The sequence below is a fragment of the Grampus griseus genome (genome assembly GCF_964374135.1).
Source record: "Grampus griseus genome assembly, chromosome: 7".
Lineage (NCBI taxonomy): Eukaryota > Metazoa > Chordata > Mammalia > Artiodactyla > Delphinidae > Grampus > Grampus griseus.
In genome coordinates this window covers 72391595-72410661 of record NC_139001.1, presented here as the reverse complement: position 1 = coordinate 72410661, position 19067 = coordinate 72391595, and the positions used below count along the sequence as shown (strand labels likewise).

General features: G+C 38.6%; 1 protein-coding gene across 8 annotated transcripts in view; it reads left to right on the top strand.

Moving 5' to 3' along the window:
• The window catches only part of PKP4 (plakophilin 4), a 251832-nt gene that overhangs the window by 201418 nt on the left and 31347 nt on the right, over nucleotides 1-19067 (top strand). For 6 of the 8 annotated variants that reach the window (XM_082657879.1, XM_082657875.1, XM_082657877.1 and 3 more), the window contains 4 exons: nucleotides 935-1123; nucleotides 2939-3158; nucleotides 9844-9976; nucleotides 11334-11547. In XM_082657879.1, coding sequence (XP_082514005.1) covers nucleotides 935-1123; nucleotides 2939-3158; nucleotides 9844-9976; nucleotides 11334-11547 — 756 coding nt within the window. The remainder of the gene's footprint in view (nucleotides 1-934; nucleotides 1124-2938; nucleotides 3159-9843; nucleotides 9977-11333; nucleotides 11548-19067) is intronic. The other 2 variants (XM_082657876.1, XM_082657874.1) reach the window with 2 other exon arrangements.

Genomic DNA, 19067 nt, shown 5'->3' with positions numbered 1-19067 from the left:
AGCTAACAGGATGTGAGCAATCGTGTCTTTTGGTGATTAGTTACTGTGTTGATTATTTGCAGTCTTTTTAAAAGCGAATATATGCTGACTGACCTCAGATATGTTTGTGCTTTTTCTTGCTCGTATTTAGAATGTAACCTTAGTTGGTATTCTTACCAAGTGACAAATTTTACTTACTAATGAATGATGACAACTCACAAATTTCTGAGCATCATAATGTAGAATATACTAATTCACTTTTTTAAAGAAAATAACATGTTTGCGTTTGAAGTTTGCATTAATTATTAATAATTTGAATGAGAGTATTTGAAATGACTTAATACACTAACTTTGTACTTTTCCTTTACACTAGAAAGAAGGTAAACAAGAATCTGGTATTTGGATTCCTAGAAAAACACTTGTTTTGTTTTTTTAATTGTGATAACAAATAATAAAAGAATACTTTATAAATCTTATTAGTTCGCTGATATTTTAAACTTTGTAACATAAAATTTCACCTTTTTCTCTAAAAATCTTGGATGAATGAATTGAGACAAAGTTCAGAACAGTTCTTGAACATCAGCCTATTTCTAAGCGCTGTTATGTAGGTGTCGTCTTAAGTGTTGGGATTTAAAGAGGTGTGGGACATGACGGCGCTCTCTTTTTGGTCACCATCATAAAATAGCTTACAGTTGGGGGATGAATTTCAGAGTATCAAACCATTTAATAATTTCTTATATTTTTTTTAGAAAATTTACTTTTATCCTGCTGCCAGAGGAAAAAGTTTTATTTTTAGAATGTATATGGTATCCCATTCATATCTGTCATCCCTCTTTTGTAAAACTCACTAGGTTTGGTGTTTAGACTCAGCATTTGGTCCTGTTGTTTAGGAGTTATACTTTTAACCTCACCACAGCTTTCAAGTTTTTTAATGATGTAATTTTCCTGCCTGTAGGCTTACGGAGTTCCTATGCTAGTCAGCACAGCCAGCTTGGACAAGACCTTCGTTCAACTGTGTCTCCCGACTTGCACATCACTCCTATCTATGAGGGGAGGACCTATTACAGCCCAGTTTACCGCAGCCCAAACCACGGAACCGTGGAGCTCCAAGGATCGCAGACAGCACTGTACCGCACAGGTTCGGGTGGGCATCAGCTCTGTTCAGCTGCTTTCCCAATTTCACCAGCCCAAGAGTAGAGGATTTTATTGAGATAGATTTCCTGTTAGAGTGAATTCATATTGCCCATTTGGTTGTCAGATAAGCAGCCGTAAAAGCAAATCAATAAACAGTAAAACAGAAGTTCATTTAGTACCTACTTATAAGTGATATATTTTTACCTTAGTTCAATCTGATCGGTGAACACAGTGATTATATTTTAATTCACAAATAAGTTTGTTGAGCTATAAATCCGACTCCTCAGGTTAGAAGCATATCAGATATAGAAAGGAAAGCCTTTTTTGGAATATTTCTTTGTAATTTTAGTTTCCTAGAACACATATTTAGAGAAAATCCCTACGTGAGCTATTGGCTTATCTTTGATTTAGCATGTATGTAGCCCAAGTGTATGTGGTATTACTCTTTTTTCGTTACTGAATCTCTTCTGAATTCTTAAGTGATAGAATGTGAAATAAATATTCCTTATGATAGACTCAATCTGGGACAGAATGCAATGATGGCAGTTATAAAAATAGGGAACAGGAATTCACCAGGGGTCCAGTGGTTAGAACTCCGTGCTTCCACTGCAGGGGGCCCAGGTTCGAGCCATGGTTGGGGAACTAAGATCCCACATACCACGTGGTGTGACCAAAAAATAATAATAATAATTTTTAAAATAAGAAGAAAAATAAGCAGCTAGTGCATCACACCCTTGCATCCCCAGACTCACATTTGTGTCACACCGTAGCGGCTGATAGAGCAGAAGCTAGAACCTGTGGCCACGTGAGCTGCCAGATTGTGCTACGGGTGTGGCTTATAAAGTCCCAAGAGGCCGCTTTAAAAAAAAAAAAAGTTAGTACAGATTTATTAACGTGCCCATAAATGAATTCCAGGTAGCAATGATAATTCCCTAAAGACACAGCTCTAGGAGCCATACCTCACAGAACACCATGAGGGAGAAGACTGAATTTGAATTGGTTTTTTGCCAAAAACTGACAGTTTGGTCCACTGTGGTATTTTTCTCCTGATAAAATGTACCAATTTTTAATAGATGTTAGTGAAAAAATGTTTCACTCATTATGTTCTGTAAATTGAAGAATTTCTTTATTAGGATTAAGAAGTAAATAGTGTTAAAATATGTTAATTGCAGGAAGAATATGAACACAATCATTGGAGAGATACCTCCTGCAATAATTTGGAAAGAAAGGTTAAATACAATGTACAATACTTTATACATAGCATCACGCAATCATTTTAGGGAGTAGCTTTAGAAGAAGTTGATATATCAGTCTTCTTTCCTGTGAAGTATATTTTCCAATGTTATCAAAATACACAAGTCTATAAATAAAATATGTATCGAAATACGTAACCTGTATTCACTAGGTGTCCAAAGTTTGACGGTTTCAGTTATCTATAAGTTTGAATATCTTACGTGTCTTTTATTGCTAAAATGTAGTTATGAAATTTTGTTATCTATTTCTAAGATTAGTTTAATTATTTTCCTTTATTTCACCTTCAGTTTTGTTACTAAATCTTAAACATTAAGACCTACTGTGTAAGCAGATTTATAGTTTCATTTTTGCTTTTTCCTGCTAATAAAATTGACATAAATATTGTTTGTGTTATGTTAAAAACTTCAGTGCCTTTGTTAGCACTAATGAGCTAGATTGGTAATACCTAAAAGTAAGCAATTTATATAATTGTTAAAAACTTAACCCTTCTTAAAACTAAAAATATTTTGACTTTGAAAAGTATCACTTTGTGGAGAACATACTAATCTTTTTTAAAATGCTGACTTCCTAGTAGGTGTTGGAAATCTGCAAAGGACGTCCAGCCAACGAAGTACCCTTACATACCAAAGAAATAATTATGCTCTGAACACAACAGCTACCTATGCGGAGCCCTACAGGCCAATACAATACCGAGTGCAAGAGTGCAATTATAACAGGCTTCAGCACATAGCACCAGCTGATGACGGCACCACAAGATCCCCATCAATAGACAGCATTCAGAAAGATCCCAGGCAAGTACTGGTTATGAGTCTCCAGAATGCCACCATATCTCAGGAGTCAACTAGTTCCTTCATCCTGACTTTTTTCAAGTTGCCGTGCCTGTTATAATATCAGTAACTCCTTATCTCTCATATTTCCAGTCGTTTGCCAGCACTGTAGGTCATTGAGGTTAATTTCCCTTTAGAGATAGATTCCTTCTTTCAGCGCTTTAATAATAAGTCAGAGAATGCACAGGTGTGTGTGAATATCTGCAGCACCCACAACTGAAATACTTCATCAAGGCAACCACCTGGGATACGTCTGAATTACACAAAAGATTTTAAAGGATCATTTTATGCCTTTTCCTTTATCTTGGCTGACCTCTTACATGACGGCTTCAGAAAATGCATATGGTTGTTTTAAACTGGGAAAGACCAATGTCATGTGCATTTTGAATCATACTGGTCAGTGCCGTGTTGCGCTTTTATCAACTAGGTCCTTCGAAAAGCTTTCTGCCATTTCAGGGAAGATAGTTTACAAGAAATTCTCACATCTCATGAGCAAAAAATATTTGGCAAATAATAGATGTTTCCTGCTTTTAATTTTATTTGGCCATGTAGATAACGTGTTTTATTAAGATGAGTCATTTAGTACTTGATCGATTTTGAAAAAGTAGCCTCATCTCTTTAATGAAAGTCATTTAAAATATTCAGGAAATAAAGATATTTAGAAACTAAAAGAGAATTTTAGCTTCTGAAAGAGTGAAATTATTTCTAAATTTTAAGCAGCTTGAGTGTTATTTTAAGGCATATATTAACAAGATTTCATTCACTCTTTGCCCACAAATAGTTATTTCACTGAAAGATTGTTATCATTATCAATTCATTTATAGCAGCCTACCAACTTATGCTAATGAATTAAAAGCATGAGTGAGGTTTGGTTATTAAAACAAAATAACCTAAGGTACTTTTGAGTTGAATGGGAAGCCCACTGCTTCACTAAAACCACTCCACCTATTCACTCTTTTGCCTAAAATATTTTACAGTGTATGCATACATTTGGTTCTGCTATTCCTATTTGTCACCCTTCTGTTATTTTAAGGATTTCTAAAAATAATTTGTCTAATAACACCTCCAATATAATTAAGTCAAAAATTTTTTACATGATTTTGTTTTTTGTTCTTTTCTTTTTTTAAATTTGTTTGTTTGTTTGTTTACTTATTTATTTTTGGCTGCATTGGGTCTTCGTTGCTGCACGCGGGCTTTTTCTAGTTGGGGTGAGCAGGGGCTACTCTTCTTTGCGGTGCACAGGCTTCTTATTGCGGTGGCTTCTCTTGTTGCGGAGTGTGGGCTCAGTAGTTGTGGCTCACAGACTTTAGAGTACAGGCACAATAGTTGTGGCGCATGGGCTTAGTTGCTCTGCAGCATGTGGAATCTTTTTGAAGTCCTCACAAGAACAACAGACTAGGGCACGCTACTAGATACAGAAATTCTCAAAGGGGTTTTGAATTGTAGGTAATTTAGACCATCCCTTGGCTGAATCTGCAGAGAAAAGAATAGCTACCCAGAAAAGCAGTGAAATATGATAAGAGCTTTGAGTTTAGTATGCATTCCTGAAGACTTCAGTTTTGACCTCTGATATGAGCTGATTCATTATAAACAAGGATTTCGTGTCTGATAATATACTTCAGTTATTCATAGTATGATAATTTCATAGTCTAATGCATAAAACTGTTATGGCTAGCTTTGATTATGTGAAACTTTACTGATAATGCATTTTGTAAGACGAATAAATGATTATCTTATAATAGGTGCATTTATTTATTTGAAACTGGAATCCAAGTGAGTTTAAAGTTTGAATAGTCAAACCATGAAATTAAAAACTCATGATAACTATTACTTAATTTTTAGTTTTAAAAATAGCAAATTTTACTATTTTTATTCACTTCTAAACTTACTTCCTCTGTCATTAATGCTACATTATAGTTAACCTGAAAACTACCCTACAAGACTTAAGAAGTTGTTGATGTTTTATACATAAAAGGAAATGTATGAGTTTTTTTTAATAGTTGTCTAGTTTGGAAGCAAAATTTATCAATAGTACAAATAGTTCATCTGAAAGGAGTAACAAAGTACTTGTTATGGAAAGTGACAGTGACTGAAAGAATGACAGCATTCATGGTGTTCTTTCTGAGGATGGCTTCAGCTGTGACATTCAACAGAATAATTTCATTTACCATCTCCTTGACCTTTAAGGTGTTGTCAAATATTTTACTTCTACATACATTATCAAATCCATAATGTAGTGTTGTTATTTTTACTGTAAATAGTCAGTTGTCTTTTAAAGAAACTAAGCTAAATTAAAAAGATGGTCTTTATATTCACCTGCATACTTAGTTGTAAATAGTTCTCTTCATGTCTTCCTAGAAATTCTAGTTTCCATCTCCACTCATTTCCCTTCAGCCTGAAGAACTTTCTTTAGCCTTTCTTGTGTTGCATGTCTGCTGGCAAGACATTCTCTCAACTTTAATTTATCTGAAAGTGTTTTCATTTACTCGTTTTTAAAGGATACTTTTGCTAGGTATAAAATTCAGGGTTAATAGGGTGTGGTGTTTTTTTTTTTTCAGTCCTTTAAAGGATGTTGTTCCTTGTCTTCAGACCTCCATTGTTTCTGATGAGAAGTCAGCCAACATTTGTACTGTTGTTCTCATTATGCAACGTATCTTCTCTCTGGCTGCCTGTCAGACTTTTCATATTATTGTTGACCTTAAGCAGTTTTACTCTAACAAGCCTAGGCATAGTTTTCTTTACATTTAACCTGCTTGGGATTCACTGACATTCTTTTAAATATTGGTTGATGATTTTATCAAAATTGAGACATACTCAACCATTATTACTGTAAATATTTTTTCTGGCCCAAAATTCACTCTCCTCTCCTGGGATAACTTGACATCATCTCACAGGTTACTGAAGTTCTGTTCTTTTTTTTTTTTTTTAGTCTTTTTTGTCTGTATCCTTCATATTGGATCTTTTTTTTAAATTAATCTGTCTTCAGATTTGCTGTGTTTTTCTTCTGTGGTCTCCAGTCAGTTGTTAAGCCCATCCAGTGGATTTTTTTTCTGACACTTTAACTTGGCTTTTTTGTAGTTTTCATGTCTCTGATAACATTCCCCATCTATTTTCTCCTTACATACATCTTTTGCTTTACGTCTTTGAGCACATTTATAAAAACAATTTTAAAGTCCTCTGATCATTCCGACATCTCAGTTTTCTCTGGGTCTGTTTCTATTATTTGTTTGTTTACATCTTTGAGAGTCACATTTTTCTGTTTCTTCTTATGCCTAGCAGTTTTAAATTATATGCTGATTGTTGTGGATAATACATCGTAGGGACTCTGTATTATGTTGTCTCCTCTTAGGATTCTAAGTTTCATTGTGGAAAATAACTAAATTACTGACAAGTGCTTTTGATCCTGTCACAATTGGTTCTGTTCTTTGCTAGGACAGGTCTATTTTAGATTTATTTTACTCCTAGAACATGGCCCTGACTCTGTGGAATGGTTCTTACTCCTAAACAGCTATTCTCCACCAGACCTGTACACGTACATGCAAGGCACGTGTACAGCCCAGTGCTCAACTAACGACTTGTGCGTAATCCTTACACAGACTTGTTAAATCTCCTCTGCATAGCTTTCTCCTCTCCAATATCCTGCCCTGCAAATTTTAACCTCTTGAGCATCTCCAAATTCCAATCTTTCCCCCTCAGTTCACTTAGACCATCATGCCCATTCAGACTTGCTTCCTGTGCCATGATCCAAAAAGTGCCCTCAGGCAGAAAGCCAAGTGAGTACGGGGTTCCCAGGGTGATACCCCCGCCCCTTCAAGGATTGCATTCTTGTGTTACTTGTTGTCTAGGGCCTGAAAACAGTTTCCTCACACATTTAGTCCAGTTTAATGGTTGTTTATGGGAGGAAGGCAAAGTCCAGTACTGGTTACTACTCTATCATGGCTAAAAACAGAAGTCTGGGCTTAGGTTTTAATGAAGCAAATCTTGGCAAGCATTGGTGCCATCCAGCCAGCCCATGAATTGATAGAAGTCTTTCCAGGGTAAATTTCTCCTGAAAATCAAGGTTGGAGTTGGTGTCAACTGAGCCTAACTGCCCATCTCCAGCGGGAGCCCACCCTTTGTGTTGTCTGGCTCAGGAGGCACCCAAGGATGCTAGGAAATCTTGACCATCCCTGTGCCATTTAAAGAGAACAGAAATGTGTATTTGTAATGATTGAGTCCTCACGGAAAGATTAAATCACACTCCTTGCACTCTGTTAATTACCTTATAGATTTATATATAATAGACTTTAGATAGATTTTCATCAGAAATAGTTAACATAGTATAGTTCATTTTTCAGGGATGATGAATATTAGTAAAACATCTTTCATAATGCAAAGTATGTAAACTACTTTAATGTATATCACCACAATTTAGTCATCATAGCCAGCCTAAGAAGAAGTTAGACATGATAGTTTTATTGTTCCTAATTTACAGATGGGGAAACTGGAGTTCTATGTAAATGGTTTTCAAAATCACATCACAATTGAAGGACCTGGGACTTAAACATAGGCAATCTAACTCCAAATTCTGTGCTTCTTCTGCTGCGTTATCCTGCCTCTCGGCATTTATGGTCTTCTTAATGCCTGTTAATGACATCATCATCATCCAGTCTGTTCCCCAAGCTGGAAATCTCCATCTCACCCTTGATTTCAGTTTTCAGTAGATCATCTGGTTGCTGTGCAAAGAATAGTTGGGGGAGGGAGTGATATTTGAAGCAGAGAGAACATGTAAGTGGCATGTAGAGGGTCCAGCCAAGATAGAAAGAGTGGATGGATTTGGTTTATATTAAATATTTTGGAGATAGTCAACAGAGTTTGCTGATGGATTGGATGAGAAGGATAAGGGAAAGAGAAAAATCAAGGATGGTCCTATTTTGAGCAAATGTGGGGATAGGGGATAGTCTCCTTGCCACCAGTCTTTTTTGATTCTAGTATATTCTCTACTTGGCCACCAGAGTTATCTTCCTTATAAATGTGACCTTGTTGCATTCTCTCACGCTTCTGCTTTAAGACCTCCACCAGCTTTCTGTTTCTTGTGCGTGGTGATAACATATTAGACCACTAACCTCCACCTCTTAATTACTAATCCCGGGTCCCTCGTCTATCTATATCTAATGTTATTTGATAGTGCCTACCTTATGGGGCAACAGTCAAGGTAAGTGAGATAATATTTATAAAGCTCTTGACAGAATACCTGACGCAGATAATCTCAATACGTAATTATTCATGTTATTGCTATTAAGACTAGACTTTTTTAGTTTGGCATACAAGCCCCTATACATAAAATTATGTCTTATTCAACGCTTGTATCTCCAGCACCTGTTCCGGCACTTGTAGCATAGTAAGAATGCACCAATGTGTGATATGAATGTGTGTGTGCAGGTGTGGAATGACCTGACCCTCTGTAGTGGATGTACCAGTTCATACTGGAGCCTTCCCAGAGAGGCTGTGGGCCTTTAAAAACTGGGCCATAGAAGCATCACTGGGTCATTAATTTAAAGATTTATTTTTAAGTTTCTTCAGGATTAATTCATTTTTGATTAACAGTTTACTCCATCCTGTTATCAAAGTCTGCAGATTTGTTGCTTTGTGAACCATTTGTAAGAAGCTGGTCTTTATGTAACATAAGCATAAAATCACATTTAACAAGGATTCCAAACAGTGAGCCGATCAAGTTACATCAGAAAATCTGACAATGTGATGTTACCTGAAAAAAACATAGTATAAAAGTATGTATGTATATTTAATATGATTGTATACTTATTGTACAAGAAGTGGGATAGCACGGGGGTGAGGGCACAGACTCTGAAGGCAGATGCCTGGGTTCAAATGTTGTTCTGTTGTTGACCAGCTGGGTGACACTAGGCAAGTCGCTTAGCCCTTCTGCTTCAACCTCCAAATCTACAAGGTCAGTTTAAGAATAGATGAACTAATATACATAAAATGCCTAGAATAGTGCCTGGCACGGAATAGTATGTGCTATTTAGTAATAATCCAATTCTTTGAAAAAAACTCTGTACACACACATGTGCACACTTGCCTGCATATGTTGAAAAAAACACCAGTGGGAAATGTCAACAGCTGTTTTCTCTGGATATATGGTTACTGCAAAAACATTTTTTATCATGTTTTATGTTTCTTATAATCGAGAGCAACCATATATATTAAATTTCTTAAAAATCATCAGGCACACAGTATTTCCACTGGCTTTTGCTCCTCCCTCCTCAGGAGTGACATCTCACCTAGCTGAAGTGCACTTGTTTACCTGAGCCTCACACCTGCGAATTTCTTACATGGGTAGAAAGGCATAAAATTAGAATCAGGAGGAGGAAAACAAGAATGGAAAAGTTACCCATATTAAGAACCTCTTTGTTACCCTGAATCTTTCTCTGCATCTGTGCATCATGATTTCTTTAAGATCATAAGCATCTGTGATATGTTCATCAGTGCATAAAAATTATTTACATACATACATATATATATATAGTTCTTTTAGGATTTTTGTAACTTCCCATTGTCTCCGCTGAGCTCTCTTCTCTGACAAATGTTTTGTTCAGTGTATCGGTAGAACACAGGCCTTCCTTTCTGAAGCCGCGTTTTTCTCGTGCAGGGAGTTTGCCTGGCGTGATCCCGAGTTACCTGAAGTCATTCACATGCTGCAGCACCAGTTCCCGTCAGTTCAGGCAAACGCAGCAGCCTACCTGCAACACCTGTGCTTTGGCGACAACAAAGTGAAGCTAGAGGTACAGGACCAGTGCCTGGGATGCCAGAGTTGGCAGGGCGGGGAATGGGGAGGGCCGAGCAGTGCCTTTCCGTTTAGCAGCTGCGTGCTTGAGTGCTTAAGAAATGACCAGATGCGATCTAGAGGCCCTTTTCAAGGGGTGTTCTGATACCAGTGACTCTTTTACTTCTCAGCTTTGCATTTCAATATTTCTTGGGAAAATCTGGGATGAGATCATTTCTTGAAGTACATTTAGCATTTTCAAATCAGGTGTCCACTCATTAGCTTATTCATAAAACATGAAACAAAATCAATTTAACCTGCATTTTAAAAGTATTTTCTATAAATCTATTAGATACAAATTATAGTATGTACTTGTAAACTCATGTATTTTACGAGATTCTGGTCAGAATCGGTGCCAACACACAATTAAGTAAAGGATTTATAACCATTACTAATACCGAACATATATGAATATTTTATTTCAGATTTTAAGCTTTTGGGGCTTTTACAGAAACATAGTGAGTCATTGATATTGGCTAGATTTAACATTTTAGACTTTTTTTCCTCCTGCAGTGTCATATGGAACTTAAGCGTTTTTCACCCCTTAAAATTTAGAACGACACACAGTTACAGACTAAAGGTGAATGCAGTAAATAAAGCCCAAAAATATGCACATAAATATTAATGAAGTGACAAATGGAAGAAAATTTAGGGAGAGTCACCTAGAGAAACAGTTCTAGAAAGCAAATGACTTCAGTCAAAAATCTCTTCCTGGGGCTTCCCTGGTAGCGCAGTGGTTGAGAGTCCGCCTGCCGATGCAGGGGACGCGGGTTCATGCCCCTGTCTGGGAAGATCCCACATGACGCGGAGTGGCTGGGCCCGTGAGCCATGGCCGCTGAGCCTGCGCGTCCGGAGCCCGTGCTCTGCAACGGGAGAGGCCACAACAGTGAAAGGCCCGCGTACCGCAAAAAAAAAAAAAAATCTCTTCCTGTGTTGTCTTTGACCCTGCATACAGCTTTGTTGTGGTCGTGTATTTGTGCATTTCACTTGGAAGTGACAGCATAATCCCTGTGTACATTCGGAGGGTTGGCGTATGACCATGTTACCTGCATGTGGCCGTTAAGCCACCTAAGCCTCCCTTCCCTTCTTTAAGCCATGAACCTGTGAAAAGAGCTTCATCTTAGAGAACTTAAGATGAAAATTTATAGAACATCATCTTAAAATTTATAGAACATGTACTTTTTTAGAATAAAAAATAATCATTTGAAATGATCTGGAGTTGTATGTTTTCCGTGATCTTTCCATAACAGACTTTTGTTTGATCTCTGATTGACCACATGTCACTTAGGCCTGGTACCTAATATTTTTCATTCTAGGTGTGTAGGTTAGGGGGAATCAAGCATCTGGTTGACCTTTTGGACCACAGAGTTTTGGAAGTTCAGAAGAATGCTTGTGGTGCCCTCCGAAACCTTGTTTTTGGCAAGTCTACAGATGAAAATAAAATCGCGATGAAGAATGTTGGTGGGATACCTGCCTTGTTGCGACTGTTGAGAAAATCTGTCGATGCAGAAGTAAGGGAGCTGGTCACAGGTGGGTAAAGAATGTGATCATGTCTTGGAGGAGATTTTGAAAACCATCTAGATTCTGCCCATGTATGGTGGCGTCGTGAAGGACTTGGAGGTTCTAGGTTGGAAGTGACAATACAGTGCTCACAACTGTGACAAAGGCTGTGTGTAAGTTAATCTAATGATTCAGAAGGTACTTGCAGTGCTGTAGTCACCTCGACTAGTATCATTTATTGTACTTGTTAGTGCATAAGTATCAGCTAACAGATGTCTTGTCACAGAGGGCTGAATACATCATTTTTCATTACATATTCCATAGTAATTACTTGTTTTAAATAGACTGGCTCTCCTTCCTTATGAAAATAAACTGTACTTAATGGATTGGCTGCCTTCCACTTCAGTTCAGCCTGTGTCTGAAAGCCTGTTAGTATCTCAGATGCTTCTCTGGGTACTGGAGATATAAAGTTGAATAAAACTCAGTCCCTGCCCTCAAGTAGCACTTCGATTCCAGAGGAACACAAGTGATTTTCTGTGAATGTCAGTGAAACGTGCAAGTGCTGGACTCCGTAGAGGTTGCATTGGGAGCACGGCAGATGGGTAGGGAAGTTCTCTGGTCAGTGTGAAACCAAAGCTGGCCTAAAGGTTGAGGAGGCATTGGCTGGGTATACAGGGGAAATATTTCCAGTCGCAAGCAGAGGCTCGGAGACAGCATGGGTTATACAGGCGGAGCTGCCAGCAGGAGGGGGATGCTGAAAGGAGACAAGAGCAGAGAGAAACACAGGCCTGGTTTGGGGAACTTGTGTCCCACATGCAGTGGGAGTGATTACAGGGCATGGCGTGGCTAGTTTGGGCTTTTATATGCATTCTTCCAGCAGGCAGTAGGGGTGGGGGATTGATTTGAAGTAGATGAGCCTGGCACCTGGGAGGCCTATGAGGAGGTCAGTAGTCTAGAGATAATAGCTTGAACTGTATCAGTGGTAGAAAGAAGGGGTGGGCAGTGGAGAAGAGGAAACAATGAGAGAAATATTTCATGGCCAGGCCACGATGGTCCAACATGGGGAGTGAGAGTCCCAGAGGAACTGAGTGATGCTTTGTCTTGAGGTCAAGCTGAGAGAACAGTTCTGCAGGAGGGCGATTAATGACAGCACTGTTTATAACAGAGTATTAGGGGGAAATACTGAGTATTCATTGGTAGGAAAACGGTTAAATAAATGGCAGTACATTCACACAGTGAAACCACATAGAAGGGCTAAAATAAGCGCATTAGAGCTATCTGTAGCAACATAGATAAATCTCTAGAAACATTGGTAGAATGATAAGCACAGCATGACACTATGGTATAAATTTTAAAATATGCAGGTTGAAGCTATCTTTATTTTTTGATATAGGCACATGCAATAAAGGTAAAATTTTTCATTAGAATGGTAAAAGTCAGATTCAAGATAGTGGTTACCTCTACAGGGTGCGGGTAGAGAAAAAGGCATTGAGGAGTATAATCTGGCTCCACTTCTTTAAAAGGAAAGAGAAATCTGAAACAAAGAAGACCAAATGTTAATACAGTTGATCCTTGAACGACCTGGGGGTTGGGGGCCCTGACCCTCTGTGCAGTCGAAAATCTGCATATAACTTATGGTCAGCCCTCCGTATATGGAGTTCCTCCATATCCACGATTCCACATCTGTGGATTTAACCAGCCACCAATTGTGCAATTCTATAGTTTTTACTATTGAAAAAAATCTACATATAAGTGGACCTGTGCAGTTCAAACCCATATTGTTCAAAAGTCAACTGTATTTAACAAAGCTAGGGGTGGTGGACATCTGGGTGTTTGTTTTATATTTGCTATGCTATTTTTCATGCTTGAAATAGTTAATTTAAAATGTTTTACGACATTTCTTCCAAGTGAATCCCATTCTCCACTAGCTTCCACTATGAAATCAGAGCTTTAGGTTCTGTCAGCTGTTATTCAGTAATACTTAGGAATGTAGCAAACCATCTTGAATCTAATATTTAGTTAAGGGGAATCAACTTTCTCATAAGATATTCATGTTCAAAATAAGTACCCTGTACTTCGAATAAGGTATGAAAATTACGTACTAAAACTAGAATGCACTTTATATATAATCTTAAACTCCAGAATGGACTGCCTGCTCTAATGTAATTTGAATATTAATGCTTTAACACATCTCAATTACATATTGATTTATTAGTAAATCAATTAGTAAATCAATTTAGCTCCCTCTTTATAAAATGCTTTTGAAACATCAAACCCTCTCACACCAAAAAATAAATTATTTACATTTACATACTATGTATTGTGTGTATGAAATGAAAATTAGAACAAGCGAAATAAAATTAAGAAAAAAAATTATAGACATATCCATTCTAGAAGTTAGCACAATCACTGTGATTACACCCAAATATTTGTCCTAAGCCCCCTGTTAGGAAGACAGTGTTATTTGCAGTATATGAGTACTTTCTTTCCTCGTTTGATGTTTCTTTCCCATCGTTTTGAACTCTTCTGTGAACGTTCAAGTAATTCCTCCCAGTAATACACCTGTGCAGCCAGCAAGGCTGCAGAATGATGTGTGCAGGCTCCCTGAGGGATCAGCAGTGATCCAGGGTCGACCTGACCTTGGAAGCACAGCTTCTACTAGATTTGGTTCTGTTTTGATTAACTAGGCAGATTTATCATGACTTGGTCCTTACATCCTTGATGTGCAGCTTTTTTCTCTTCTTCTGTCATAATTTCCCACGGGAGGAAGAAGTCTTGACTGCATTTTTGTTTCTGAGGTTTTATCCTTGGGAGAAACTCTAACAGTGTCTTTCATGAACTGAGCTCAAGGAGTTTGTATGATGTAGTGATAAACAAGAAGTAAAGTGTATGAAAGTTTGGTAGTTTTTTTTTCATTTTAGAATAAATCAAATTTATTTGAAGTAGAGCCAGACTTTACTATTAAGGGCTTTTATGTACTAATTTTCCTGGTGCGTACTCTGGATGTGAGTGCTAATTTAGATGTTTCACTGCATATATCCTCATTTCTGTTTGGGAACAGTACTAAGTTGCTGAGAACACAAAAGTTTTAAGACTTGGACCTTGACCTTGAGAGAGGATATGAGTTTTCATAATTCAAAAAGCTATTTCCCTAATAGATTGTATCAGTTCCAATATAAAACTAGCAACAACCTCTGATATTTCTTTTTTGGAAATAGCTGCCTGTAGCTTTTAGGCTTTTTTTAGAAGTATTTTTTGGCCATACTTATAGGTTGGGGAATATTAAGAACTGTTTTATAACTCTGTACTTTTACCTGGAACAGTTTATACTGATATGTGGACAGATTGCTTATGAAACGTTTTCTTCAAAAGTAGTCTTTGCTTTGGAATGGCAGTAGTGTGTGTAAGCAATGCACTGAAATGACAATATGTAAAGGAGTCGGACCAGAGGACTTCAAAAGTGAGTTTCCAGTTTCAAAATGCTAAATGTCAGCCCAAGTTTGATTTGTACCTAAACACTATCTACCTAATACGAAACTACCAAGTCATAATAAATCGAGCATAGTTGCTTGGGGTCGTGTGTGTATTACATGTATACATGTATTTGTAGGTTAAGATTTATGGAGGCAAGAAAACTTATTTATTCACATTTCTCAGTTCCAGAATTTAGTGGTACCAACTTTAACTGATGATCAGTAATGTTTTAAGAGCAGCTAATCCCTGATGTATTTTAAAGAATGACAAAATCAAGAGAACCTTGAGCTCTTTCATTAACTATTCCTGAAGTCAGATACTCATACGCTGTCTCTTATAAAGCACAGAATCACAAGGTTGGAGGGGACCTCCAAATTCATTTTGTCCAATCAGCCATCCAACACATGGAGCCCCTGTACGGCTTCCACACAAAGTAGCTGCCCACCATGTGCTTGAACCCACAGGGATAGGGGGCTCATTACTTCGTGGGATTAAGACTGAGCAGCACAGTTGTCCAGAAAGCAACAAGAAGACATTAAGTGTGACTTGAGAGGCAAGGAAGATAAGCCCTCAGGACCTCATTTTGCCTAAGAGTAGCCCTACAAGAGAAGACCAGTTAGCCCCAAATCCAGCCTTCCAGACCTTTCCTAACCAGGAAAGCATGTCCCCGTCTGAACCATTTTCATTGAAACATGTCTGCTCCAAACATGGGTAGCAGGGTGCTATGTGACTGCATCACCCACCATTCCCTATCAGCTGCCCATCTCCTAGAAGATGTCCTTCCAAATTTAATGTTCTTCCAGTGTCTCCACAAAATACTCTGGCCCTGGCCAACCTTGCACGGTGCTTGGCCTTTGTAGGTACGGCCTAAGAGTTCTTCACTGTAAACTATAGTCAACTTAGGGTCATGAAATGTTAAAGCACAGTGAACCATTGTGTTCAAAATATTGTGTTATTTGAAGAAATTACTATCCCCTTGAAACTAGGTATTCTATTGTCCTTAATAAGTAATTCAACCTCGTTATTAATTCAAAGCCTTTTCTTGCACTTCCCTTTGTTTCAGTCTGGCATTTTTAACGCACTTCAATGCAGAAATTTTAGCTATTCTTTTTAAAAGATGTCTTGCCTTTGCTTTAAATGTAATAACTGCCCAGGGCCTGCATTTTTGGCCACATCTTAATTTGCAGAGGTAGGAAGGAAAAATACTTTTGGCCCAGTGTATTTTCCCAGGACAGTGTGGCTGTCATTGTTAATTAAAATAGTTCTCTAGTATGTGACGTGATTCTTGTGTTTTCTTCACTGTGTTGAACATGTTCCAGGTTGGAACCTAATGAGCTTTTCTTTCAGTAATTGCTGATATGTGTAGGTGCTTAGGCTGAGGTTTTTATTACAAAGGTACTTTTTACCTTTATTGTGCTTAAACCTGAAAGCTGGATGAAGTATCGTTGTTCCCCAGTTGGGTTATAAAATGAATGTCTGCTAGGCCACAAACTATGGGTGGAAAGTGGGAACATCTTGTCACTAGAAGAGATATGTTGAACTCATTTGTTCAAGATAATTAAATATGTTTCTAAGCTAGGATATATGAGTTTCAAGTTATTGAGCATCCTGAAAGCATCGTTTTTTTAAACTATATAAATTGAAGATATTGCATAGAATCTGCAGGCCTACCTTTTGATGCACCAGATGTCCCAAAATTATCATGCTTCTCTTACCCCACTAACACTGGTGTTAAGTACCAAAAAGTAGCCTTTGAATAATAATGGACTTTGTTTAAATGACTGCTATATTCACATTCCTTCCAATTTAGCAAGAGATTATTATTCCTCCATATGGCTAAGTAAAATATTTCCACCACACTGTTTATTTTAAAATGTTTGGATGCCAGCAGTAGATTCCAGACGCTATGAAGAACGTGAAATTAGGCGTATTCCCTTCCTGATCATTAGCTCCTTATTTCTAATTAGACAGTAAATTAATAAGAAAATGATAGTTGGGTGCCAAGGAAGGGTACATGGGCCAGGCTCAAGTTTAGCAAAGAGCAGGACATCCTATAAAGAACCAGAACCTAATGGACATGCATTCAGCCTTTTGGATGATTATGTGCCATTACAGAATGAAATGATTACTAAACATGTCCCCTTGGCCTAACTAAGGTGCCTTCAAAACAGTCGTTTATTCCCTGGTGCAGAGAGGAGTTGGCCTCTTACTTTCTGTCCTGCTTTTTGTGGGCCCCTTAGAGCTGTCAGGAGTCTCATGGGTAGTTTTCAGAAATCCAGCAACATCACCTCCCAATTCCGAGCCCAAGTCAGTAGGATCCTTACCACTTGGCCCTCTTTATAAAATAATAGCAAGAGGAACGTGCACTCTCCTATTTACTAAACATTTCAAACCATAAAAATTAGTAATGAGAAATAAAATGACAAACGTTTCATTGGTAACAAAACAAAAATAGTTTAATAAATGCAACAACTCTTAATTCAGAGTCACAGAACTTTGAGCTGGAAAGGGCCCTAAAGAAATCTTCTATTCTGCCCCCTGTAGTACAAGATGAGAAACTGGGATACAAAGAGATTGAGTCCAGAGGTTGGGTTTCTGACATGCAGGCTGGAGCTCTTCCTTCCCTGCCTCTGCCCACCCTGGCCCATCCCCAAACTCTGGGGGAGGGTGCAAATGCCCATTTTCACATGTCATTTCCCTTATTCTCTCAAATTACCACCAAAAAGGGAAAAGGGAAAAAAAAAAAATCCCATAATATCTCAGTTAGTCTCTGAATTTCACCCAGGTATATAAATATTTTTGAACTTGGTCACTCGCACAGCCACATCAAACTAATGATCAGGTATAATCCTAAAGCTTCAGGTTGCTTAGAAAACACGTGAACTGTGATTTTAGTCTTGTGAGTATTTCCGGATTCACAGTCTGAGTATGAGAAGATTTGCCCTTGGAAGTGGACTATGACATGATATTTTGTGTGCGGGCTTCCGAATGCCGAGTAAGATGCGGCAGTCAAGCGGGGAGACTCAGAGGTTCCTGTAGAATTCAGGTGGTCAGCCAGTGGTCAGGGTGGGGTCTCTCAGCACAAGACAGTCCCCGTAATGACACTCCCTCAGTAAACTAGACAGCACGTCGGTGTGAGAAGGATGAGAGCACATGACGAAATTCTCAAAAAGAGGTGCCCAAGAGACCCCAGCCGGGTCCCTCGGGTACTTTGCAGTTTCTGAGTCTGTCTTATCTCCCGTGGCTTAGGACTGGAGGCACGTTCGTCTCTAAGCTTCTTCTGCTCGGACCAGATGACAAAGTGGAAGCCTTAGTGCCGTTACAAATGAATAAGCACATTCCTGGAACACGTAAAAGTCAGCTGTGGAACCTGCAACTGTGGGACTTTGTCCCAGGGAAAATCTCTGTGGTAGTGTAAATAAATTCTCTGTCAGAGCATGAAACGACCTGAAGAGCACCCAGGGTGGCCGGGTCACTGCTCCCACTGCCACCTCTGCATCAGAGCAGTTCTCCCAGGGGGCTTTCCCTTCACGTGACCCGTTCGCTTTTACAAACTCCCCGCTAACAGAAAGAATCATCCTTTACGTGCCTTACGGGCAATGCTTAGTCAGCAGTTCTGAATTTTAAACGGATTGATTTTCAGAGGAAATGCCTTTCCAGGGTACATAGGACTGTATGCCTCCATGAAGTCACTAATCCTCTCAACCTACCCCTGAAGTTGGGAAATTACGTAGGTAAGAAGATACGGTGAAATGCAAAGTGGCTCTGTAAACGGAGCTTTAGAAATCGATAGATCTTCTCAAAGGTGCTGTGATCCACCTTTGTACCTGAAAAATCACAGAAACAAAGGCTTATGTTCTTTAAAGACTAAAAATATAAAGATCTATCATTCAGGTCCTTCGGCTGGGGACAAATTTAAGCAGCGGGAACAGTCCCCTTCAGATTGAATATGTAGGCTGGGGCCCTACCGTGTGCAGTGTCTGCGGCCAGCTCAAGTCTTCGGTTCCACACAGCCCCCTCCTGGGCAGCTTCCTTCTCTCAGATCACCTGAGCCCTCACTCACTGCGGTGGGAACC